The 26739-nt window shown below is 44.8% G+C and overlaps 1 protein-coding gene across 4 annotated transcripts in view; it reads left to right on the top strand.

Annotated features, from left to right (window-relative positions):
- MTOR (mechanistic target of rapamycin kinase) overlaps positions 1–25123 on the top strand; it is a 123861-nt gene extending 98738 nt beyond the window's left edge. For 3 of the 4 annotated variants that reach the window (XM_058552883.1, XM_058552882.1, XM_058552880.1), the window contains exons 37-58: positions 1244–1359; positions 2754–2871; positions 5550–5801; positions 6492–6592; positions 7289–7385; positions 7667–7765; positions 8091–8213; positions 8412–8594; positions 9011–9145; positions 9364–9538; positions 10836–10971; positions 11863–12010; positions 12635–12757; positions 14209–14291; positions 15404–15476; positions 16009–16083; positions 16473–16608; positions 17348–17413; positions 19600–19680; positions 19957–20037; positions 23098–23203; positions 24147–25123. In XM_058552883.1, coding sequence (XP_058408866.1) covers positions 1244–1359; positions 2754–2871; positions 5550–5801; positions 6492–6592; positions 7289–7385; positions 7667–7765; positions 8091–8213; positions 8412–8594; positions 9011–9145; positions 9364–9538; positions 10836–10971; positions 11863–12010; positions 12635–12757; positions 14209–14291; positions 15404–15476; positions 16009–16083; positions 16473–16608; positions 17348–17413; positions 19600–19680; positions 19957–20037; positions 23098–23203; positions 24147–24162 — 2523 coding nt within the window. In that variant the 3' untranslated portion in view covers positions 24163–25123. Of the gene's footprint in view, positions 1–1243; positions 1360–2753; positions 2872–5549; positions 5802–6491; positions 6593–7288; positions 7386–7666; positions 7766–8090; positions 8214–8411; positions 8595–9010; positions 9146–9363; positions 9539–10835; positions 10972–11862; positions 12011–12634; positions 12758–14208; positions 14292–15403; positions 15477–16008; positions 16084–16472; positions 16609–17347; positions 17414–19599; positions 19681–19956; positions 20038–23097; positions 23204–24146 lie in introns of those variants that run through there. The other variant, XM_058552884.1, reaches the window with a different exon arrangement.
- The last annotated feature ends 1616 nt before the right edge of the window (positions 25124–26739 follow it).

Here is a 26739-nt window from a genome sequence, read left to right as displayed (position 1 = left end):
GGAGAGAGGTGTCTTGTTAGCTGTTGGAACATCTTTGTGTCTGCCCTGTCCTCATGCATGGATTAGCTGCCTGATAAATTGTTTGTCATGTCATTGTGGCTCTCAGTTAAGCCCTATCTCTTAATGCCAATTAATTCCTTATGTTGAAAAGTGTCTGAGCTTGGTCCTGGCCCCCAAGCCAGGGAGTTTCATTTTCCTTCAAGGCCATCGTCACTGACATGTTTCTATTAAAAAAAAAAAAAAAAAAAGACTCATGATTTACTATAAGGAACCTGTTCTGAACTTATTTATTTGAAGTGTTGATTTTTTTCCCTCCTCTTCTGCAGCAAAGAACACATAGCCTCTTTTTCATATTCTCTCACATACCGTTTCCCCTCCTATGTTGGTGGATTTAGATTCTACCATTTTTTCTATTTGAGCTCTTGATGTTTGTATGCTTTATCTGTCTCCATCCTTGAAGCCTTTTAAAAATAGTGTGGACTCCGTTTGTCAAGAAACTGGTAGACAAATGGCTTGTAACTTACTTCCAAATCTCTGACCCTATGTCTCTACTCTTCCCTAGTTCAGATATCTGTTCCTAACCCAAAGGCTTTCTGCTCACGTTGTATAAAATCCCATAGTGTAAATAAATCTAACTGCTTGAGGATGCTCTGAAGATTTTGCTGCTAAGCCACCCTGTTCAACTAGATGTCTGCTTAGCTAGTGACGTCTCCCTTTTCCACTTAGATATGTGAGGGGCTTCACCCATCTCTATGTTCTTATTTGGGTACTAAGAGTTCTGTTGGATTTTTCAAACTAGTTTTTGCTATGCTTCAGTGTCTAAGGTACCATAGTGTTTTCAACAAATACTCAAGTTTTACTAGCCTGAAACAGTTCCCCATAAGCCTAATTTCCCCCAGGGCAATATATTGATAGTGAAGTAAGCAGTTGTTTCAGATTACTTCATATGAATTATTATTTGGGGTAGCCAGGCCAGTAGCTTTTCCAATGCTTATTAAACTAGTAAATACAGTTGGCAAAGGAGAGCTAAGACTTGAGTTGAAAAAATAGGAATCTTCTTGAAAAGCCCAGCCGTCTCCCAGCATCATGCCCTGGGTCTCTGTCCTACAGGGTCCTCACCCTGTGTTCTAGGGTGTTGTGTTTAGAGAAGGTTGGTTCACATGCCTGTCAGATGAACAGCAGTCTCTTTCTCCCGAGGTTGGGCCGCATGCTGAGTGCTCCCTGTGCCCTTGTCCTACTACAGATTGATGCCTTCCAGCACATGCAGCACTTTGTTCAGACCATGCAGCAGCAGGCCCAGCATGCCATCGCGACCGAGGACCAGCAGCACAAGCAAGAGCTGCACAAGCTCATGGCCCGGTGAGGTCCCCACTGGCCAGGGCCAGTCACACTCCATCCCTGCCATGCCAGCAGCCTCTGCAGCAAGGGGAATGGTCAGGGCTCCTTGGGCAGCCAGTGGCTTATGGCTCTCTCACTTTTCCTGTAGGGATCCCAGGCAGCCATTGAATCGTGCCACTCCAAAGTCTCTGCCATTTCTTTTCCCAGGATTCAGCAGCCCAAGAGCACCCATGTGCTGTTCTCCTTCTCGTGTCTGGCGTTAGAGTTTTCAAATGCCAGATGTGCTGCTAATTTGATGTGTGACTTTAGATCAGTTACTTAACCTCTCTGTGCCTCAGGTTCCTTATCGTATAAAAAGGGAATAGTGAGAGTTCCTATTTCTGAGGGTGATATAAGGTGGTATGAGGATTAATGGAAAGAATACAACGTCAAGCATTTAGAGCAGTATGTGGAATAGAGTAGCAATCAGTAAGTGATAGCTATTAATATTACCATTATAACAAATGGAGAAGGGAAAAGTAAGGGAGAAGCCATATAGCAATCAATGAGAAAAATTACTGGGGCCAGCCCCGTGGCATAGCGGTTAAGTGCACACGCTCTGATGCTGGTGGCCCGGGTTCGGATCCCGGGCGCGCACTGATGCACCGCTTGTCAAGCCATGCTGTGGTGGCGTCCCATGTGAAAAAAAAAGGGGGGGGAGGAAGATGGGCACAGACGTTAGCCCAGGGCCAATTTTCTTCAGCAAAAAGAGGAGGATTGGCATGGATGTTAGCTCAGGGCTGATCTTCCTCACACACACACAAAAATAAAATATAAAAAAAAAACAAAGTTTTCTCTAAAAAAAAAAAAAAAATTACTCTCTCAGCTATCACCCACAAAAACTGGATTTGGGATAGATAGGTCCATACAGACCTATCAGGACCAGGGACCTGGTTTCTGCTGTCATTGAAAGACAGAGATCAAGAAGAGATAATATAGTAAAAATTTATCCCCAAGGCCCATCTCTTTCCTTCCGTATGGTTGAGAATTCTGGTAGTTCCATCATGGTGCTTCCCAAGGGCAAGAGTAAATATCAGAGGGGCCGGCCTGGTGGTATAGCAGTTAAGTGCGCATGCTCCACTTCGGCAGCCTGGGGTTCACAGGTTCAGATCCTGGGCGTGGACCGACACACCACTCATCAAGCCATGCTGTGGTGGCATCCCATGTAAAGTAGAGGAAGATGGGCATGGGTGTTAGCCCAGGGCCAGTCTTCCTCAGCAAAAAGAGGAGGATTGGCAACAGATGTTAGCTCAGGGCTGATCTTCCTCACAAAAAAAAAAAAAGTAAATATCAGAAAGACTTCGATGTTCCCCTAACATAATTCCTTGTTCTCCTTGGGAGGGAAGCCACATGGGGGCTTGTTTCTCTGTTTTCAGGTGTTTCCTGAAACTCGGGGAGTGGCAGCTGAACCTACAGGGCATCAACGAGAGCACAATCCCCAAAGTCCTGCAGTACTACAGCGCCGCCACAGAGCACGACCGCAGCTGGTACAAGGTAACCCAGAGATGGCAGCGGGCGTCTACAGCCTGGCGGTGCGCTGCTGCACACCTGTGGGTCCTAGGAAAGCTTGGTGGCACTAGTCTGATCCTGTAGATTTGCTTCTTTGAGTGAAAGGAGCCGGTCTTTCAGAGGCCCCTTACAGGTTTAACTGAAACCAAAAGATTGATAGATTCTTTTATTGGAGAAGTAATTTATTAAACCGTTATTATGTGTGTGGCACTGAGGAATGCTGTTGTCTTATAGACTCAGCTGCTTGTTTTCCTAGGAGCATCTGGACACATGGTTCATCTCTGGAACTTTATCTTCCCCTGGGTCATCTGTTCCTTCGCAGCTTCTTTCTGATTTCCATCCTTGCCTGCTCCTCATCTGAGAACTTAACTTGCTCTGTTTTTATTGGAAAGCTCTGGGTAACATCCTGTTATGTCATAGGAAATTTTTCAAGAAGATAAACAGAATTAGAAAATGTATAAAAGATGTGATTGACTGGTGGAGGAGTGATCCTTGGAAGTATACCTCTTTGGTGAGAGCACACATTCTCAGTTTTTGTTTTTTTTGTGTGTGGGAAAGATCAGCCCTGAGCTAACATCCATGCCAATCCTCCTCTTTTTGCTGAGGAAGACCGGCCCTGAGCTAACTTCTATTGCCAATCCTCCTCCCCCTTTTTCCCTTTTTCTCCCCAAAGCCCCAGTAGATAGTTATATGTTATAGTTGCACATCCTTCTAGTTGCTGTATGTGGGACACAGCCTCAGCATGGCCGGACAAGCGGTGCGGCGGTGTGCGCCTGGGATCCGAACCCCGGGCCGGCAGTAGCAGAGCGCGCGCACTTAACTGCTAAGCCACAGGGCCAGCCCCTCTCATTTTTTAATTTCTTTTCTGAGGGGCCTCCTGGTAATGGCTGCTTGGTATAGCAGGTGTCATTGATGTCTTTCCAGTATCTCCTTAACTTGCTAATACTTTGTGAATTAATCCCTCTAGGATCAAAACTTGCATCTAAAGACCACAGAAGCATCTACAATAAAAATCTTATCCTGGTTTAAGCATGTTTCTTCTGATCTGAAAAACGCCCATTTCATGAGAGCAGCAATAATTACTCGCTCTAGGACAGCTTCGGTCTCAGCCAGAAAAATAAATCCAGTAAATCCTTGATTAGCTGGAATCTTACACTAATTAGAACTATCTCCTAACCAGATTACTTTTGTTCATTCAACTTTTAGGAAAGAAACATCATAAGAAAAAAACTGGTTCCAGGAATTTTAGTTTTAATTTTTTCCTAGTGTGAGTCCTTTTGGGTTTATGCTGTCTTCTGCCATCAATGGTATAGTCCTGTGTGTGTGCAGAGACTGTTTCTATCTTGTTCACCATGTCCCCCAGCTCAGTGCCTAGCATATAGCAGATATACAAGAGGTATTTTTTAAATAAATGAAGGTAATGGGAAAACTGAACCTGGGTCATTGTAGAATTCTTACTCATCAAATAAAGGTCAATTATGATCAATCTACTCTAAGGCTTAGGTGGGGAAAGGGAGACATTTATGTTAAAGAAGGGTTTTTAGGAAGGGATGCAAACTTGCCTGATTATCCAGCAAGTCCAACTATGAGCGGATTATTTAATGTCCTACTATCACTGCAAATTCACAGAACCCCAAATCTGCCTCATGCTCTCTACACCAGGCAATGCTATGCCATAGCGTCGCTGCAGCTCAAAACCTCAGAGGTGTGAATAGTTCCTCTTTTATCCAAATAAGCACCAAGGGCTTCTTCCAGCAAACACTGGGCACTGGCTCTCTGACAGGCCACAGGCCAGGTGTGAGGGCTAGACGATGACCGAGATTCACCCTTCCTAGTGCTCCCGTGCTCTTTCCCACTGTCATATGACCTGGTTAAGACTTGATCATCACTCCCCTGGACTTCTGCTCTCTTAAATAATCTGTTTTATACACTGCTGCCAAAGGAGTCTTTAAAACCCAGTAAAGCTCTATTTCCTACAGAATGAAATAGGACCTTCTTGGCCTGCTATGCCAGCTCCTCCATAATCTGACCCTGCCACTTTGGTAGCCTTCTCCCTCACTGCTCTCCTGCATGTACCCTAAGCTTCAGTCAGATCCGTTTGTTTCCTATGAACTGCCCTGTGCTTGCCCAATTCACATCTTTGTCTCTGTTCTTCCCCTGCCAAGAAGTCCTCCGTGCTGCCCTCTCTTGTCCCCTCCTTGCCTGTCGAAGGCTGCTCTTCAAGACCTACCCCAAATCCCTCCTCTCTGTGAAGTGTTCCCCATCCCTGTCCCTGGCATTCCCATTTTTTGTCTCCTATTGCCCCACTCACATTTTGCCTGTCTTTAGGTTTGTGAGTGAGCTCCCCTACTAGATTAGAAAGTCCCTGAGGCGAGGACCATAGCTTGCCCCTCATGTGCCCCTCCCCCACAGCATTCACCGCAGTCCCTGACACCGTAAGTGCACCACAAAGTGCATGAATCACATTGGCTTTAGCAAAATGCCCCATTCCCGAGTGTTTTGTGGAAGTGGAGTTTTGCTCTACTGACCACTAAGAGGGAAGGGCAATCAGCCCTCTTCCTCAGCTTTGGCCTAACGCTCCTCTAGGCCCTTGATGCCCGAGCCTCCTCCCACTGCTGTTGTTCACAGCCCCGTTGTCTGTCCTCGACTCTCGCCTCACCCAGGCCTGGCACGCGTGGGCAGTGATGAACTTTGAAGCTGTGCTACACTACAAACATCAGAACCAAGCCCGTGACGAGAAGAAGAAGCTGCGTCACACCAGCGGGGCCAACATCACCAACACGGCCACTGCGGCCACCACAGCGGCCACTGCCACCGCCACTGCCACCAGCACCGAGGGCAGCAACAGCGAGAGCGAGGCCGAGAGCACCGAGAACAGCCCCACCCCATCTCCTCTGCAGAAGAAGGTCACTGAGGTACCCATCCCTTCCTCCTCCATTAAGGACTGACCCAGGCACCAGGCCCTCTGAGGAATGGAGTGGTTGTGAAGCTCAAAGGAACCTGAGGCTTCACTCTGAAGCGCCAGATGAAGCTAGAAAATGTGGCTTATTTGCCATCCAGCATTGTCTGAGACAGTGCTTTTGTGCATATATTTGTGTTTGGGGAACTGACATAGCCCCCAAGCTGAAGAATGAGTTCCTTGCCATGCTTCCCAAGTGAATGAGCTCCTTCTCCTAAGGTCCTGCACCTGTGTGTTTGGGTGGCCATGCACATCTGCAGGTCCACTCTGGGGACAGTGCCTGGAGGGACCCATCCTCCGCCTTTTCTCTCCCCTCGCCCCTCCTCCTGGGCTGTCAGTTCAGAGTGCAGGGGGGCAACTGGCAGGCCCAGAGATCAGCGTGTTCAGAGCCTCAGCCCCACCTCCTTCTGCCACCCTGTTTAGGAAGCCACTGTTAGCCCAAGAGAATAACAGTTATGACACAATTGCCATTTATTGAGTGTTTGCCATGTGTTAGGCACTAATGCCGACTTTTCATGCATTAACTGATTTAATCCCCCTAACCACTCCTTGAGGTGGGTACTGTTATGTTAGTACGCTATTATGCACATTTTGCAGATGAGAAAACTAAGGCAACAGTGTCATTAACACGTGTATGTTCCAACAGGATTTGTCCAAAACCCTCTTGATGTACACTGTTCCTGCCGTCCAGGGCTTCTTCCGTTCCATCTCCCTGTCACGAGGCAACAACCTCCAGGATACGCTCAGGTATCAGGGAAGGTGGTGAAACCCCTGGTAGGCCACATGAATGGCAGCACACAGAAGTTACACATCAGTCCTCTTTGCCTTCCCCACCCGATGTGTACAGCCAAGAGTAACAGCCAGCCAGGCCCCACCTGTCTGGGTGAAATCTGCCTGGGTGAAATCTGCAAAGATTAAGAAGTGGCCTGAGAACTCTCCACATGTGGTTTGTTATGTAGGGAAGAAAAAGCCCATCTGTTTTCTTGCAATATTGCTGAAATCCCTTCAGCTTGTAGAGGCAACTTTGAGAGGCCACCACAAACCAGTCAGTCCAGAGGATAGGAGTGGCTCCCTCCTTTATTTGGGATCTTTGGCTGGCAAAGTCCCAGGTTTACCCTGTTGCCACTGTTTTACAGGTGACTCTGTATGTGCAAAGATTATCAATGGGCTCATCTTAGATTTCTGAGCTAATACCATGATGATCCCTTTACATTATCTGGAATGAAATAATCCTTTACTTGGGATGACCCTCCTCGTGTTCAGTCAGGTACTGCCAACCATCACCACCCACTCACTCCCAAGTGGTCCCGAAACCAAACATTGGAGAGCCACTGATTTGAGGACCTGTCAGTTCTTTTCTTCTCAAGAGTCTTAAGATGAAAAACAAATAGACAAAAGCTGGGAAACTAAATTTTCTGTGATTGTCTCATCTTTCTTTTCCAGAGTCCTCACCTTATGGTTTGATTATGGCCACTGGCCAGATGTAAATGAAGCCTTAGTGGAAGGGGTGAAAGCGATCCAGATTGATACTTGGTTACAGGTGAGGCTGGGTCAGATCTCCCTCCTCTCTCCTCTTGGAATCATGCAGTGTTCAGGGTAGCAAGGCAGCATGCACTGTACAGGTCAGGAAGTAGGGATGGGTCCCAAGGTCAAGACTCTATATTTTATCCAGTTTCTTTTAGAGAACTAAAGGGAATGAACCATTTCAGAGCCTAACAGCATCTAAGAAAACAAGTTACAAGTGGTGGTTGTTGCCCAGAGGAACAACTTGAGTTGTTTGCCTGTCTCATATGCTGCATACTGTGCCTTCCTGAATACCAGGTAATACCTCAGCTCATTGCAAGAATTGATACGCCCAGGCCCTTGGTGGGACGTCTCATTCACCAGCTTCTCACAGACATTGGTCGGTACCACCCCCAGGTATGTAGAGACCCTGCGTAGTTTCTCATCTAATAACTGACCTGATTTGGTGCTCATCCTTCCTAAAGCTGCTCTAGAGACACAAGTGCATAAACTGGGAGCCAAGCGTCCTGTCCTGCCCCTAGGAGGGTCTGCCCAGCTGGCAGTCCCAGTGGCCCAAGGGCCTTCTTGAAAAGAAAGACTCCCTCCAAGATTGAGTAGCCCCTGCCTGGTAGACTCAAATAAGTGTCAGCAGCATACTTACCATTTATTTTGTCATCCTCCTTAAAGTCAGTGTCAGGCTCCTTTCATCTGTTTGCAAATGTTCCTTCTGTATTTGCCTCAGGCCCTCATCTACCCCCTGACTGTGGCTTCTAAGTCTACCACCACAGCCCGTCACAACGCAGCCAACAAGATTCTGAAGAATATGTGTGAGCACAGTAACACCCTGGTACAGCAGGCCATGATGGTGAGTCAGGAGCCAGTGCAGGATTTCACTGACCCCAGTCACCTAGCCAGAGGTCTTGAGTGAGATTGTTTTTCTTCCTCACGACAGTGCTGTGTACTCCCTCTGGCTGCCAGAAAGAGTACCTCCTATTTCTCCAAGCCAGGCCTTTCTGAGTTTAGCTTATCCTTGGCGCTTCTCTCCTTCCCCTCTTTGATCCAGGTGAGTGAGGAGCTGATCCGAGTGGCCATCCTCTGGCATGAGATGTGGCACGAAGGCCTGGAGGAAGCATCTCGTTTGTACTTTGGGGAGAGGAATGTGAAAGGCATGTTTGAGGTGCTGGAGCCCCTGCATGCTATGATGGAACGGGGACCCCAGACTCTGAAGGAAACATCCTTTAACCAGGTATGGGATAGAAAAGCATGAAATGACATGACCCAAAGCCTTTATCAGACTCCTCTCCCTCTAGCCTTTCTACTGACGTGAATAAAATGTACTCTGACGGAGGTCCCAGGATATAAAAACACCAGAAATTTAATTGTCATTAAGTTATGAGAACCCTCCCGAAATTTTAACTAGAAAACCACAAGACTCCTCATATGGTCATTTCGTCTCTCCTCTAACCTTACTTTACTTAACAGTCCATCCTGGCATTGGGAGCTCCAGGATTGGAGAGCTGCAAAGCTTCCCTTGCTAAGCAATCCATCAGATGCCTTCCAGCCACAGTATACTCCTAAGGAGTTCTGTCTGCTTGAGGACTCAGCCCTGTGGCTTAGTCGACACCTTGACAACTTGCACGTTTCCTCTGCTTTCCCTCTCAGGCGTATGGTCGAGATTTAATGGAGGCCCAAGAGTGGTGCAGGAAGTATATGAAATCAGGGAATGTCAAAGATCTCACTCAAGCCTGGGACCTCTATTATCATGTGTTCAGACGAATCTCAAAGCAGCTGCCTCAGGTAGGATCTTCAGATTGTAGCAGGGTTGACTGTCATTATTGTCCTTTCTGTCTTACTCTATGAACATTCTAACACTCATGCCGAAGCACCTGGTTTCACTTCTACTTGTAGACTTTGGGACAAGTCATTGCTATTATCAATCCATTGAAAGATACTTAGAGTGCATTTAAATTCCTTCCTGGGGGCTGAAAACTAAACCCTGTGGTAATTATTCACAGCTCACATCCTTAGAGCTGCAATATGTTTCCCCAAAACTTCTGATGTGCCGGGACCTTGAATTGGCTGTGCCAGGAACATATGATCCCAACCAGCCGATCATTCGCATTCAGTCCATAGCACCATCTCTGCAAGTCATCACATCCAAGCAGAGGCCCCGGAAGTTGACACTTATGGGTAAGGACCATTGTGCGCTTCTGCCACCTGCGTCTCCCTCCCACCCTGGCTGAACCCCCTCCCCTCCTCTGAAATTACTGCTTGCCATTCACAATATTAATCTTTTATAGGCTCCATCTCTCCCGTGTTTATTGAGAAAGGAATAGAGGACAAGGGGATTTCTCCTTATTACATCCTCCTTGGGACTCCTAGTTTATTCGTAGAGTTGTGCTTGTTTAAGCGAAGCCTCAGGATCCTGCACAAGAACAGGTGGAAGGGAATTGTAAAGGCACGCAGCATGGAGAACTGGTTGTGGAGGCAGCTATTGGGGAACTGATGCAGCCAACAAAGAGGCATCTGGATGCAAGTGTGGACAGTGACAGGCTACATTGAAGGAAGGGCTTCTGGGCTCTTGAATGTTCTTTTTTACCAAACAAGTCTCTCTTTATGGGAAATAATTGTGTAAAATGAACAAACGGAAGTAGAAATGAATTCTCACAGTGGGGTTTGTTACCTATCTGGGATAGTTTCAGGAGGCCTGAGTCCTCTGGTGGCACTTTGAGGGCTCTCCCCTTTAATAATGGCTCGTTTTTTTTAAATGCAGTGATTATTCACCAGCACCAATTAGTAGTCCATAGGTGATTGTCTCTCCATGGGCTGGCGTCTTCTAAAACATGGGTCAGTCAGGTTCTCAGTAGCATTTAATCAAAGAGACTTCAGTGAAGGAATGGTTTGCAGAGGTGTGAGCAGGGTTAAGAGAGCCAGCAGTGAGAAGCTGTTACTCACCGCCACCCTCCAGACCTGCCAGGGCAGGGAGCCCATCCAGGGCTTGTAACTTGGAGAGGCTATCCACGCAGTAGCGGTAGCCCGGATAGAGGGACGTATCTACTGCTAGAACTGTAGCCTGGCCAGTTGTCAGGGGCAAATACCCTGACCTCTCCCACTTCCCACCCTCTGAGCTCCTGCCAATGCCTCCATTGGCCAGGCCCAGTTGGGAACCCAACGGCAGACGATGAGTTGGGGATGGGAACCTACAGAATGACGATCTCTGTGCAGAACCATTCCTGGTCCTTAAAGACAGAGCTTTTTTTAATTTTATTTGTTTTTAACTTGAATAGCATCTCATTGGAGAGCCATCAAAAGCAGGACCATTCTTTTCCTCAATTCTAGGGGGAGTGTCTTTTTCTGTTTGTAAGGAAAGTGTGACTGGGCAAGGTATCTGCAATCTGTAGGATCTTGTGAATACAGTGGTGGTCTACCAACTAACGGGGTGTGAGACCCTCTGACCCACACTAACTGCTCCCACCATTCCTTACAGGCAGCAACGGGCATGAGTTTGTCTTCCTCCTGAAGGGCCATGAAGATCTTCGACAGGATGAGCGAGTGATGCAGCTCTTCGGCCTCGTTAACACCCTTCTGGCCAATGACCCAACATCTCTTCGGAAAAACCTCAGGTATTCAGGATGTTGTGAAAACAGCAATGATTTGAGAAGTCTTCTAGTTTTTGCTTACATCTCTCCCATATAGTCATGGATCTTTATGAAATAAATTATAAAATTATGTACCCGATAGGAAGTTATCAATAGCCAAGGCGTCAAACAAAGAGAAAAATTCTCCATATGTTTAGAGTACTCTCATGGATTTGAAATGCCTTTAACAACCTCCAAAGGATCCAGAATGGAATGGCTTGTGGCCATTAGATTAGAGAGTCTGCAAATTTGATGTGTTTTGCCCCTCCTGGGATTACAGCCCAGCCAAACCTTTCCTATCCTCAGTACTCTCTTCTCTTTCTGTTAAGAACATGAATATCAAGTTGGGAGGTTATTTTAAGCTTAGAAATAATCACTGGATTGTTCCCCCAAAGCAATGAGTTTGCTGGCAGGTTGAGAAGACTGATGGTACTTTCATTCCATCAGTGTCCTGTCTTTACATGATGCTTTATCCGTCACAAAGGTGCCTCATTACACACCTCACAATAGCCCTGAGCGGGAGGTTCATTAAAACTAGTTTGTGGGGCCGGCCCAGTGGCGTAGTGGTTAAGTTCACGTGCTCTGCTTTGGCAGCCTGGAGTTCGCAGGTTCGGGTCCTGGGCACAGACCTAAACACCGCTCATCAAGCCATGCTGTGGCAGCATCCCACATATAAAAAAAATAGAGGAAGATTGGCACAGATGTTAGCTCAGGGACAAGATTCTTCAAGCAAAAAGAGGAAGACTGGCAACAGATGTTAGCTCAGGGATAATCTTCCTCACCAAAAAAAAACAAAACTAGTGTGCATGTGTCATGAGCAGATCAGAGGTGTACTCTGTTTACCGTACAATAACCCTGCTTTCCTGTGGGTGCCAGCATCCAGAGATATGCTGTCATCCCCTTATCAACTAACTCGGGCCTCATCGGCTGGGTCCCCCACTGTGACACACTGCATGCCCTCATCCGGGACTACAGGGAGAAAAAGAAGATCCTTCTCAACATTGAGCATCGCATCATGTTGCGGGTATGTGATGAGGCTGCCAAACCCAACCCTCTAATGTCTCAGAGGCAAAACTCACAAGTCGGAGAATCTATACAAAGCGGCTTTCTCATTCTTCTATATATGTACATCACTGGAAAATCTATTTGATGAAATTAGCTATTGAAGAAGGTTTAATGAAGTGAGTCCTAAAACAGATAACCTTCTCCAAGAAACAGAAGGACCCTACAGCATAGAAATTAGGTTTTCATCATCCTAGGTGAGACTGGACAGTATTATTTATCAGACAACATGTATCTTCCGAAAACGTAATGTATACAAAGCACTGTCCATGTGGAAAAATAATGTTTAGTAGATGTGTAAGTAATAAGAAAGAGAATTGTTTGTTACCCAAAACTTTGAACCTTCATTTACATCAGTAGGCTGGTAAGGCCTAATGTTTTACCCTTAGGCCCTGGCAGTTCCTGTGGTCATCAGGTTAGAGTAGCCACTTTGTTTTTCCTTTTGCAATGTTCTTGTTTTCTTCTCCTTTTGGCTGAGGTGGTCATACTAGAACCCAGCTCTCCCTGGACCCAGAGCCTTATTTCTTCCTGGGTTTCAGCTGCTTGTCTTGGGCTGCTCTCTCAGAATGGTTGTGTCCTGATGCAGATGGCCCCAGACTACGATCACCTGACTCTGATGCAGAAGGTGGAGGTGTTTGAGCACGCCGTCAATAACACAGCTGGGGATGACCTGGCCAAGCTGCTGTGGCTGAAAAGCCCCAGCTCCGAGGTATGGCACACGTGGCTCTTCATGCACGCCTCTGCCCTTTGGTATACCCACTCCTGTCAGGAATGGCTTTCTTGTTTGTTCATGCACACGTGGTGGATTCCTCTTTATCATGATTAGCTGTAGGTTATGTGCAGTCTTTTATAACAAAAATTAAATGAGTGAGCCATGCAATTTAGCAGATGTAGACTTAGTAGTTTAATGTTTCTCCCATTGCTTATGATAGTATTTGAGCTCATGTTTTGTTTTTTGGGGTTTTTTTTGTTTTTTCTGTGAGGAAGATCAGCCCTGAGCTAACATCTATTGTCAATTCTCCTGTATTTTGGTGAGGAAGATTGGCCCTGGGCTAACATCCGTGCCCATCTTCCTCTACTTTATATGGGACGTGGCCACAGCATGGCTTGACAAGCGGTGTATCGGTGCATGCCTGGGATCCAAACCTGCGAACCCTGGGCTGCCGAAGCGGAGTGCGTGCATTTAACTGCTGCGCTACCGGGCCAGCCCTGAGCTCTTTATATATAAAGGATATTAAATCTTTTTCATATATGTTATAAATTTCCTCTTTATTTGGCTTTCTAATTTTGTTAATGGTATATTTCTTGGTTTGCCATTTTTGTTTTGCTTTGTTTTTGATATATAGACATTTTTAAAAGTTAGAAGTCATCAGATTTCTGGTCCTTTGAAGTTTCTACCTTTGGCTTTATGTTTAGAAAGGCCCTCTCCACTTCAAGATTACTTATCTTTTTACATATATTTTCTTGAACTAATAATAAGATTTGTTTTTACATGTAAATCCTTAATCCAATTTGGAATTTAAGATTAGGATTTAAATTTTCTTTTTTTAAGATGATTACCCAACATCACAGTATTTACCAAATAATCCGCGCTTCCCCCACTGTTTGAGAGAGTCCATTGTTATTATACACTAAATTCCTCCATGCCCTCAGATTTCTTTCTGGGGCTTCTATTCTGTTTCATTGATCTTTCTGCCTGTTACTCCTCAAGTATCATACTGTTAATACAAGTCTCTTCTCATTGGCTATTTTCATTTTTTTTTTCTTCCAGATAAATGTTGGGATCAATTTGTCAAGGTCTCCCCCAAAAAAGTGCCACTGAATTTTTAGTGGAGTTACATTAACTGTATCAAATAATTTGGGAAGATATTACATCTTTATAATCTTCAGTGGATATCCTTAAATGGATATTTTCATTTACTCAGGTCTTTATAGTCCTAAGAAAAGTTTAATTTTTTTAATTCATCTAAGTTCTATACATCTCTAAGTTTATTCTGAGCATAGTTTATTATTGTTGTAATTGTAAATGAGATATTTATTCCATTATACGTTCCAACTGGTTATTGATGGAAGATAAGAAAACGACTGATTGGAGTATAATTATGTTGAAACTAGTTCAAGTTTCCAGAGCCGTGCTTTACATGTGCTCCTGTGTTCTAGGTGTGGTTTGACCGAAGAACCAATTATACCCGCTCTTTAGCGGTTATGTCCATGGTTGGGTATATTTTGGGCCTAGGTGATAGGTGAGTGAATTTAATTTGTTTCTTTTAGTCTTCTTTCTCCATTGTAGTCTTCTTGAATGGTTTCATTTTGTTTTCCAGTAGGATTTATGACCATTTGGTAAATATTTGTATCTTGTACTTTAGGCCTCTTTTGCGGCATCAGCCTTAGTCCCCTATTTATTATCCATGCCAACAGAACAACACATCAAACTAAAGAGAAGAAAAACCATAGTTCAAGGGTACTATCTCCGTAGGTTGGTTTAATATATTAAAAACCATATTAAATCCGATTGATTTTATTGATTCAATAAACATTTATCAATCACCACTATGCTAAGATAAATAATTCTATTCCTGTCATTGAAACCAACCAAAGTAGATCCTCCTAATATTTCTGCATAATAAATTTCACCCAAATGTACTGACTGAAAAAGTAGTTTAGGAATATTCAGAAATTGACTCACTAGAACTTTTTTAAAAACTAGTTCTCTGATGTCTACTCTTTTTCTCCTGAGATCATGTCTCATGCAATTATTTGAGAGTAAAAATAATTTCATCCCACAAAAATAATAAATTCTTGTTTTTAAAAAAACTAGAATGCCTGTTGACAAGAGCCAAATGATCCTGCCTGGATTGGCTCAGGGGCTCAGGGAGACGAGGCCCTGTGATAGGTGTGAATAGTAATGATAGAGCCTTGTCACTCTGAGATGCCAGCACTGCCAGAAATGATTTATCTTGTGAATAAAGACCTTGGGAAAGCAAATTATCATGATATCAGGGGGCAACTTATGATTCACACAGATAAATCCTTGTTTCAGGCCTAGAGCAGGGGTCGGCAAACTTTTCTGTAAAAGGCCAGACAATAAATATTTTAGGCATTGCTGGCTATGTGATCTCTGTCACAACCACTCATCTCTGCTGTTGTAGCACAAAAGCAGCCTGAAACAATATATAAACAAACGAGCATGGCTGTGTTCCAATAAAACTTCATTGACAAAACCAGGTGTGGGGCTGGATTTGGCCTGAGGGCTGTAGTTTGCCAACCCGTGGCCTAGAGTGTCACGTACTTGTTGATTTGTTCATCAGTGCTGCTGTCTTGACCCCCTCCCTTGTCTCTCTTCTGTTTCTCAAAGACACCCATCAAACCTAATGCTGGACCGGCTGAGTGGGAAGATCCTGCACATTGACTTTGGGGACTGCTTCGAGGTGAACACATGTTCCAAAATACTACGTAAAGCTCACCTTCCTGGCTGACCACTTTTCACCCTCCTCTGACCATCTAGACAAATTGAAGCCCAAAATGCATTATCCTCACCCCTGCTTCTCCTACCAAGGCAATAGATAGTCTAAGAAATGAAATCCATGCTCTTGATACTTGCTCTAGCTGGACTCTAACCCTCCTTGGGGCAAGGGCCACTGTTCACACACCCTCTTTGAGTGGTGCAATCCTCATCCTCCGCACTGCCTGCTAACTTGAAGGCTTGGGCACTGTGCACATTTGCCTTTTTCTCTTTTTCTTTCTTCTCTTCCTCTCTTTTCTCTCTCTCTATTTTTTTTCTTAGTTGTCTTTTAAATCCCTGTGACAAGTCCTCTCACTAAACTCAAGCTACTTCATTTCTGTGCTCTAATTGAAATCAGTGCTGGTGATGCAAAGGAAAGCCACCTGCCTTCATCTGGCTTTAGTTGAAGAAAACCATCTAACCAGTGGACTTGGTTTTTTCTCTTTATTATCCTATAGGTTGCTATGACCAGGGAGAAATTCCCAGAGAAGATTCCTTTTAGACTAACGAGAATGTTGACCAATGCTATGGAGGTGAGTGGATGTTGGGAGCAAGCTGCTTTGGAATGGGGCCCATACAGTTACCACCCTCTCTGAAGACACACTTGCTTGTTAGATCTCATCAGTTCCCCAAAATGCCTAGGTTATTTCTGTAGTCATTTCCTGGTATTTTCCATCGTGTTAGAAATTATCAGTCTTTGACAGTCTTAACCATCCTTCACTTCAGACCTTATTTCATATGAATCACAGTTCTGACCTGACCCCTTGCTCCAAAGACATTTCAGCCTGATCCATCAGTAATGGCCTGTGTCTGCTTCCTAACTGGGGGTGACAGAACCTCTTGACTTGCTTTTGGTCATGAGGCCTTAATAAGGTGCCAGTGTCAGTGACTTCTGTGGTGAGTGGCTCTGGCACTTCTGCAGGTTACTGGTCTGGATGGCAACTACAGAATCACATGCCACACGGTGATGGAAGTACTTCGGGAACATAAGGATAGTGTCATGGCCGTGCTGGAAGCCTTTGTCTATGATCCCTTGCTGAACTGGAGGCTGATGGACAGTGAGTATTAGCAAGAATTGGGAGCTGGAGTCAGCACACTCCCCACTTAGGAATATCTGACACATTACATTTCACTAACTTATCCCCCTTCAGGCCTGGAGCCTGAGATACATTACTGAGCTATTGTATTACATCTTTACAAAGAAGCTCTGGTGGCTAGAAATGAATTTCAAGTATTTTTATTAACTAGAACAGAAAACTCCAGTCATTAATATAGATACTAATAAAAATATTTTTCAGTTATAAACCAATGTTACCACAGTAAACAAACAAAAAACAAAAGAAAACAAAAATACATTTTTCAGGATAAATTAAGTCCCTTAGTGGTTTTTGGATTTTGGGGTTCATATAGAGTAGCAAGCTGGAATTTTGATAGGAGATGCAAACAGTTGTGATTTGGGTCAGCAGTATCTCGGTCTACACTTTGTTCCTACCCCATTAGAAGTAGTTTACTAACAAGAGGCGTCTGATCCACTGCAATTAAGTCATATTCTCCCCTTATGTTACATGGTTGCATTGTCTAAATCCAACTCAATGATATAGAGTGTCCCTCAGGACTGGATACCCATGTTTACATCCACCCACTTAGTGCTGACTAATACGGCTTTGGTTCTCTCAGGGGTTATAGCTTTTGGAAAAATTATATTTTTATGATTGTAAGAAAATACCTAATCAACCAAGTTTCTTTCAAGTCAGAGTTTGAAGCAATTTTTAATCCTCTCTTTACTTCTTTCCCTAGCAAATACCAAAGGCAACAAGCGGTCCCGAACGAGGACAGATTCCTACTCTGCTGGCCAGTCAGTAGGTGGGTGCATCCATAGGAGATCGCAGGTTCTGTCCCCTTTTGTCCAGAATGTTTCTAGAACAGACTGAGCTTTGTTACTGCCATTAGGAGGCATGACTTAAAGTAGTAGCGGGTGCTGAATATGAAGAAAGTAAACATGTTTTTCTGGAGGTTCTGAACAGTGATCGTTTGGCAGAGATTCTATCACTGCTAAAATGTCACCTAATAGGCATTTATTTAACTTCAAAAACTTGGTCTAGAAATATTTACTGAGCACCAAGCACCTAATATATGTTTTGTTTTTTGGTTTTTTTTTGTTTTTTTTTTTTTTGGTGAGGAAGATTGGCCCTGAGCTAACGTCTGTACCCATCCTCCTCGATTTTGTATGTGGGACACCACAACAGCATGGCTTGACGAGCCGTGTGTTGGTCTGCACCTGGGATTCAAACCTGTGAACCCTGGGCCGGCGAAGCAAAGCACATGAACTTAACCACTATGCAACCAGGGTGGCCCTAGGTTTTTTATTTAATGCTTCTCAGAATGGAGTGGGTACCCTAAAGCTCAGAAATTTGGATCAAACTCTCTGATCTTAATCTATCTGTGAAAACACAAATAAAAGTATGTCTGAATATTAGCTAGCATTTAGCATGCCCTTTAATGGTATCTGCATTGGGATAATTATTAGCTGTATTACCTTGATCCTAAAGCACTGTTAATAGCTCAGAAATGGGAAGATAGAAGCTGCAGAAATGTACTCACATTGCTGCCTGAGGGGCCAAGAGACCACGTGAAACATTGTTTCCAAGAGTGTGGTCCACAGAACAGGGTCCCAGGAAGATAATGCCCCTCCAGGAGCCAGAACAGGGTTATGTATTGCATGCTCTCAGAGGTGCTAGAGTCAAGCTGTTTAACTTTGTTTAGCCTTCCCCTTGTTGCCCTACCCCAGCCTACCCGTTTTTTTTCCTCATAACATCTAACAATATCATACACGGTTCACACTTTGGGAAATACTGTTGGAGTATAAAAAAGTAAATGTTCTCTACATTTATGGAACATTTGCAACTGGTTACTTAGCTAATAAGCCAAATAATCTTTAGGGGTGCAAAAAGAATGTGACATACAGAGATTGCCCTGAAAAAGCACAGAATCGCATTATAGAATTGACCAAAATATATATGAAATAAGAGAACGGTACATTTCACTGTGGTTTGGTTTGGAATAGAAAGGCTGTGGGACTTAGAGACAGTCATCACTCTGAATTACAGTAGGTAAGGGAACTCTTGGGTTGGTGGAATGTAAGCTGAGCCTTATTGGATGGATGGAATCTGGATGGGTAGAAAGGAAGAGGGTGTTCTGGACAGGAAACTGGGGTCCTGGGTTATAGTGTCATCTAGAAACATGTGTGGACACTACCCTGGACACCGTGACAGGACTTGTAAATGATGCCCAAATCACCCACAGTGTCTGGGGTACCTTTTGCAGATGACTGGTCTCATCCAAAGTACAAGCGACTTACTGGTTTAACTCTCAGGTTTCACCTCATTCATACATTATTGGGTGACTCCTATATGCCGCCTATGGCATGCGGAGGGGAATTAGGACAACCAGTTCTGGTGGCACCAGATGGTAGAGGACCTGGTTGCTTTTATGTGGCTTAAAAGTTAAGTTCAATGGGGTCATTAATGAAAGTATTGTTATCACTAGCTTCATTTTGAAGGCCTGTGGTGTACAAGGGCATTGTGTAAATAACTTCATAATTCTGATTCTAGACTCTTCTCTCCTGAAGGCCACAATCAGTGGAGGGTGACCCTAAAGCCTAAGGACTTTCTCTGCCCAGAATTGATGTATAAATTTCTCTGAGGAATAACACTTGAGTCATGTTTGTGACCCACTGAAAGCTAGTTTCCTTTATATTATCAGTTTTTGTCAAACCAAACAAGTTTTGTCACCAGGTCTTTGACTCATGCTCCTATTCTTTATGTAAGAACATTTTATAAATGTTGTTTGCTTGAAAATTCATGCTTTGCAGATTTAAAAACTTTTAAATGCGTAAAGAGTAGCATAACGCTTCGTCTCTCCTTTCCCCTCTAAGGTAGATGGACAAGTGCTAAAGGGAGTATAGTATGTGAACAATTAGAGCTAATAACTTGGAACAGTGGCTTTGTGGTGTTTTTGAATTTTCTGCTAATTGATTTTTTTCCTTCTAGAAATTTTGGATGGTGTGGAACTTGGGGAACCAGCCCATAAGAAAACGGGGACCACAGTGCCAGAATCTATTCATTCTTTCAGTAAGTCCAACCTCTGAGGAATTGCACCAATGACTAGCTCATTAAGAAAATAGCAGCTGTGTTGCACCATGAGGGGTCAATAAGATGAAGCAACAAAACCGCCTTTGAGAAGAAAACGTTCCGTGAATTTCTCATTATATTCTGAGGACAAAGACAGACACAAAGGAAGAATTGCTCAACACTTACAAAAGTGAATATTTGAGAAAAACAAGGGCATCCATTGAACCTGTTGTGATGATCCAATCTCACTGTTATTTCTACTTTTGTGTATTCCAGTTGGAGATGGTTTGGTGAAACCAGAGGCCCTAAATAAGAAAGCTATTCAAATTATTAACAGGGTTCGAGATAAACTCACTGGTGAGTGCGTGTATGTGTTTACTCAAAAGGAACATAAAGTGGGGGGCCGGCCTGGTGGCTTGGTGGTTAAGTTCAGGTGCTCCACTTCAGCGGCCCAAGGTTCACAGGTTTGGATCCCAGGCATGGACCTACACACCACTTATCAAGCCATGCTGTGGCAGGCATCCCACATTTAAAGTGGAGGAAGATGGGCACAGATGTTAGCCCAGGGTCAATCTTCCTCAGCAAAAAGAGGAGGATTGGCAACAGATGTTAGATCAGGGCTAATCTTCCTCACCAAAAAAAAAAGGGAACATGAAGGGGCCGGCCCTGTGGCATAGTGGTTAAGTTCGCAGGCTCCACTTTGGCAGCCCGGGGTTCACGAGTTCGGATCCCAGGCTTGGACCTACACACCACTTGTCAAGCCATGTTGTGGTGGCGTCCCACATACAAAATAGAGGAAGATTGGCACAGATGTTAGCTCAGGGCCAATCTTCCTCACCAAAAAAAAAAAAGATAAAGAAAAAAAGGAACATAAAATCTGAGAGACTTCTCTCCTTGAGTGGGTAGTCAGCCCTGTTTCCAGCAGTGTTGGTGCCTGAACATTGATCCTGTGGCTATCTGGAGTGTCTCTGAGGCCATCAGTTAAGGACCCTCTCTGATTCTCTTTCTAATGACCAATAAACTTACTTTAAGTAATGTTGTTAGTCTTATTTTAACAAAGGTAAGTAAAATTCTCTTGGGTCTAAAGTCAGCGAAATTCAGGAAAATTTTTTTATCATCATGGCTTGATATTAGAGCAAATCTGACCACTCTGATTCATTGCCTATCTGTACTTTGGTAGCTGTAATGGAGTGGAGGGCGTGGAAGGGGAGAAATGTGTACTTTTGAAAAGGAGACATCACATTGACCAGATGGTGTGACATGGGGGTGGGAGTCAGGGAAGCCAAAGACCCCAGCTCCCTCGCTTCCTAAAGAGACAGGGCCACTGTGTCTTTATCTGGAAGATGACGAGAATGCCTCTCAGGAGGTGGTGAGGCTCAAGGGAGACATGGGATGCCAAGCACTTAGCAATGGGGCCTGGCACATAAGTTTTGTAGTCGAGGTGTATTTATTTATGGAGCACCTACAGGTGCTAGATGCTGAAGAAACAGTGTTGGTAAAAACAGATTCCCTGCCCCTGTGGGGCTCAGAATCTAAAGGGGAACACTGTATTAAGTGGAAGAGAGGGACTCGGGGCTATGATAATAGGGAAATTAAGTTCAGGAAAAGCTTCCCTAAGCAAACAACCCATGACCTAACATCTGCAAGAGGAATTAATTAGGGGCAGATTGTTCTCAATAAAGGGAGCAGCTTGTGCAAGGGCCCTGTGGTGGGAGGGTATGGCAAGAAAAATGGTCTGAAAGCAGACCAGCCTGACTGCCCCAAAGAAAGCAAGACGGGAGGAACACAATGCAAAATGTTTTGACTCTGAGTGGGCCAGGGGCAGATCATACAGGACGCTATATTTTTATCCTATATCCTAAGGGCAATGGGAAACCACTGAAGGGTTTTAAGTGGGGTGGGGAAGGAGGAGGAGGGCCTTGGTGGGTTTGTATTGTGAAAATGCCTGCTCTGGCTGTGTGTGGAGAAGGGGTTAGAGGGCAGGAAGCGACTGCCACAGTCATCCAGCCTAGACAGTGATTAGACTGAGGGGGCAGCAGTGGAGATGGATCAAGAGATCTTTAGGAGGTAAAATCAAAAGGATTGATGATGGGGCACAAGGGATGGGGAGGGATCAAGGATGGCTCCAAGTCATTAGTGACCTTCTAGAGCTGTGATGAGCGTGGCAGCCAAACTAAAGCAGTTGAAGAGAATGTGGAGAGAGAGAGAGAGAAGCGAGGAAACAAAGACAAGTTTCAAAACTCTTCAGAAGTTTGGCTGTGCAGGGAGGAGAGAGGACGTAGCTGGAGGAGTGGCTGGATGAGAGGCTTTTTTTTTCTTCAGTGGGAGAGAGGAGCGTCTTTACAGAACAGTAAGAAGGGGGCAGTTGACAGGGAGGGTTTGAAGACCTGAGTGAGAGGAAGGATAATTGATACTATAGGCTCCTAAGAAAGCAGGTGGTGATGGTCCGACCCCGTGGCTTAGCAGTTAAGTGCACGCGCTCCGCTACTGGCGGCCCGGGTTCGGATCCCGGGCGCACACCGACGCACCACTTCTCCAGCCACGCTGAGGCTGCGTCCCACGTACAGCAACTAGAAGAATGTGCATCTATGACATACAACTATCTACTGGGGCTTTGGGGGGAAAAAATAAATAAAGTTATGGAAAAAAAAAAAAAAAGAAAGCAGGTGGTGATAGGATCTAAAGCGCAAGTGAACTTAGCCTTAAACGGGAGGAGGGACAGCTCCCCAGGGTAATGGGAGCGAAGAAGAGGGAGCTCATGTTGAACAAATCCAGCACCTCCAACACTGTCTGACACGTCAGGGATCCAAAACTGTGTGCTTAGTGAATTGACTAACGTGTAAAGTAGGAGATGAGGGCATCTGCTGCAGATGAGAAGCCAGAGGAGAGGTGTGGACGTTTGGGGAGGATAGAGGACTTGAAATGGTCCTTGTAGAGATGGAAAGGCACATTGCCAAAGAAGCATCATAAGCCAGCGAGGCAGTGCTGAGTGCCGGTTTGAGGTTGGAGATTATGAATTTATAATGGAAGCAAGCTGCCCTGTGGGAGGAAAGGCTCAAAAATGGAGGCTAGTAAGATTGAAACAGAACAGGGTTTCTCATCCACTTGCCTGACTCAAGGATGATTATGGAATAGAAGGAACCTTCATGAACGTGTTGGCCACGTCTTTGCCATTCCTGAACTCAGCCGACTACAGGGCTTCACCCCCTTTGAACCAAGTCTGTATTAGGAGAAGGAGACTGCTGTTTATTCAAGTCACATGGAGGTGAATGTAAAATCCAGCTATCGTATAGCCTTCACACTCATGGATGAGGATAAACTGATTTGGGCTGCGTACATAGACAGTTAAGCCAAACTGGGGCAAGGAGGGAGTTGATAACCAGATGCAGATTAAATGTTTTGTTTCTCCTGTCCCAGGTCGGGACTTCTCTCATGATGAAACTTTGGATGTCCCAACACAAGTCGAGCTGCTCATCAAACAAGCAACATCTCATGAAAACCTCTGCCAGTGCTACATCGGCTGGTGAGTGGGCATGTCAAAATACCTTTGTTAAAATAAGCAATCAGGGGCTGGCCCGGTGGCACAAGTGGTTAAGTGTGCGCGCTCCACTTCGGCGGCCCGGGGTTCGCAGGTTCGGATCCCAGGCGCACACTGATGCACTCCTTGTCAAGCTATGCTGTGGCGGTGTCCCATATAAAGTAGAGGAAGATGGGCACGGATATTAGCTTAGGGCCAGTCGTAGCCAAAAAAAAAAAGAGGAGGATTGGCAGCGGATGTTAGCTCAGGGCTGATCTTCCTCACAAAAAATAAAAAAATAAAAAATAAGCAATCAGGACCCCACCCTGTGCCCCAAACCCAGAGTCACAGAAAAAGATTTGGGGGGTTATCCTTAAAGGATAATCATAGTTTCAAATCTCTTTAAAAGTTTGTGTTTACTGTGTGTGCTCATTGTTCTAAAAAGGAGAAAATTGAGAAATATGGATGCATATTTGGAAGGCAAACACCAACATAAATTAAAATTACATTAAAATGGTTGAGAGTAGGTGAGGCCCCCTTATTTTGGGGGAGGGGGTCTTTTTGGATTTCTGCTGTCAATTCAGAGATGCTGGAAGGGCAAAGGAAAAGAAGCCAGAGCAGTGACAGAGAAAAGGAGATGAAAAGAAATTTATGATCTGGGATTGTAACCTCAAAGACCACTCTGGAGTCTGCTTTGATTAATTGCCCGAGGCATGCTTGAAGGTAGAAACTTGAGAGAGAGGGCGATAGGGACGTGTCGTTCTGGGACCAAGCAGGCGTCAGCCCTTGCCTGGCAATGATGAGTGTGTCCTACACAATTAGTTGTGGGAGATGTCAGGGAATGTCCCAGGGGTTGCCAGACCTTGGTCTTCCCATTTTCAGTGTAGCTGTGTAACGCTTTGAAGAAGCCCAAGTTATTAAAACATTCCTTTTCTCTCTGTCTTCTTAGGTGTCCTTTCTGGTAACTGGAGGCCCAGACTTGCCCACAGCGTTTCTCTTGAGGCTTTTGTACTTTGGTATATGCTTCCACTAAACTGAAACCTTGGTCAGAAAGTTCGACTTTATGTTAAATATTTTGAAATGTAAATGAAAAGAACTACTGTATATTAAAAGTTGGTTTGAACCAACTTTCTAGCTGCTGTTGAAGAATATATTATCAGAAACACAAGGCTTGATTTGGTTCCCAGGACAGTAAACACAGTAATACTACATAAATCAAGCCATTGATTTTGGGGAACAGAAGATCCATAACTTTAGAAATACGGGTTTTGACTTAACTCACCAGAGAACTCATCATAAGCATTTGCTGATAGAAGAATGGCCTAGTTGTTCCTCTCAACAAGGATACAGCCAACGCAGCACAGTCAAGAAGCCTCAGGTCATGGAAGACATGTATTAGGATTCTGGACTGTAAGGAAGTGAGAGAAGCCAACTTTGTCATTTTCACTTATCCCATTACCTCACTGGTCCATGGACAGCAACAACAACTTTTGCAAAATGGGCCAAAATGAGTGGAAAAGGTCTGTCTCCTGCCTCACCTTGATGCTGCGACTTACACACTTCAATCCAAGACCCGAACTGCTAGGAGAGGAGTTTCTTCAGATTGCTGGGCGGCTCAGCTGAGCAGGTGCACAGAGGAGATCGTGGCGCAGTAGGGTGGCCCACAATGGCCTTCCCCAGCACGATTCTGGGTGTTTTCAGTGAGGTCTGATGCTCTATGTTTAGAGCAAGGGCTTGGAAAACAGAAATGCTGTCATGGAGGTGCTGAACACAAGAGAGGCCAGGTCTAGTACATGTTGGGAATTACGAGCAAAAGAAATATTAAACTAAATGCACAAAGTATAAAGTGTAGCCATGTCTAGACACCATGTTGTATCTGAATAATTTTTGTGCCAATAAATGACATCAGAATTTTAAAAACATGTATATGAGTGGCTTTTTATTCATGATCATTAGTTCATAAAGGAAGCAGTTATTCCTTCAACATTCATTAAGCACTTAGTACTAGCAACTACACAGGATGTGGGATCTACACGACGTGGTCCCTCTCCTCGCGGTGTTCACAGGCCAGACAAGGCAGAGGCGGCGTCACCTAGGAGCGGACTGACAACTCCACCAACCTAAGCGGTGAGAAGAGCCACGTCCAGAGGGTGAGCGTAAGAGGGGGCACTAACTCACTGGGCGAGCCAGGAAAGCCTGGGGGAAAGGGGGACATTTGCCACGGGTCTTAAAGGAGGAGTGGGAGTTTGTCAGATGAAGCAGATGAGGACATTCCTGGCAGAATCGAGAGATAAAAGCACAATATCGTGCAGCAATGGCAAGTAGTAACTTGAACAAGATTAGATTGCAGGTATTCAGCCACTGTTGATACATAAAATGGCAGTTTCTCACAGCTGGACCTCAGAGTTCAGCATATCTGGCTCAGTGGTCAGTACGGAATAAAAGGAGTAATAGGAACTAAAAGGAGGCTACAAAGCAGAGTGAGGCCAGACTGGCCTTGCCTCAAACGGCAAGGAGTTTGAACGTGATGCTGTGGACGACAGGGAACCATGTGAAGTTTTAAAACAGAAGTAGAATCTGAGTCGTGTTTTTAAGAGCCACCTGGTGTCAAACAAGTGGAAAGAAAATGAGAAGCCACAAGATCTAGTCAAGAGGCTGTTGCAATAATGGAGAGGAGAGAACATTGAATGGAGCTGGCCAGTACTATGTTTGGGTTCCTCTAAAGAAAGAGCACACCTGGGGGCCTGACCACGGCGTAGCGGTTAAGTGCGCGCGCTCCTCTGCTGGCGGCCCGGGTTCGGGTCCCGGGTGTGCACTGACGCACCGCTTGTCAGGCCATGCTGTGGCAGCGTCCCACATAAAGTGGAGGAAGATGGGCACGGATGTTAGCCCAGGGCCAGTCTTCCTCAGCAAAAAAAAAAAAACGAGGACTGGCATGGATGTTAGCTCAGGGCTGATCTTCCTCACAAAAAAAAAAGAAAGCATGCCTAAAGAGAAGTTCTTCCAAAGAAGATCGTTTTTAGTTGTTCAAGTAAATTTTTTTTTCTAAATTCCTATGGGCCACAGCTACCCAGTGAGAAATACTGTATCATTATAAAAGCTATTCAAAGAACTTGTGTTAGGGGAGCATGAGAATTACAAGGCCAGGAGGCATATCGTATGTGACTTTGTATCCCCAAAATCTGCCAGAAGACCTAGCCCACAGTGGTATTCCATATAGGTTTGTTTGAGGACTCTTCTATTAAAAACAAAGATGGATTTTTTGGATTTTTAGTGATACTAATAACAGTTTTAACCTTCACAGCTAGAAAATCTCATACCTATCTTAAATTTTCCATGAACAATCTTGTTGTTGTTGTGAGGAAGATCAGCCCTGAGCTAACATCCATGCTAATCCTCCTCTTTTTGCTGAGGAAGACCGGCTCTGAGCTAACATCTATTGCCAATCCTTCTCCTTTTTTTTCCCCCCAATGCCCCAGTAGACAGCTGTATGTCATAGCTGCACATCCTTCCAGTTGCTATATGTGGGCCGCAGCCTCAGC

This window comes from Diceros bicornis, chromosome 13 (genome assembly GCF_020826845.1).
Source record: "Diceros bicornis minor isolate mBicDic1 chromosome 13, mDicBic1.mat.cur, whole genome shotgun sequence".
In the NCBI taxonomy this organism is placed as follows: Eukaryota; Metazoa; Chordata; class Mammalia; order Perissodactyla; family Rhinocerotidae; genus Diceros; species Diceros bicornis.
Note: the sequence above shows the minus strand (reverse complement) of the source record. Positions and strands in the feature narration are given on the sequence as shown.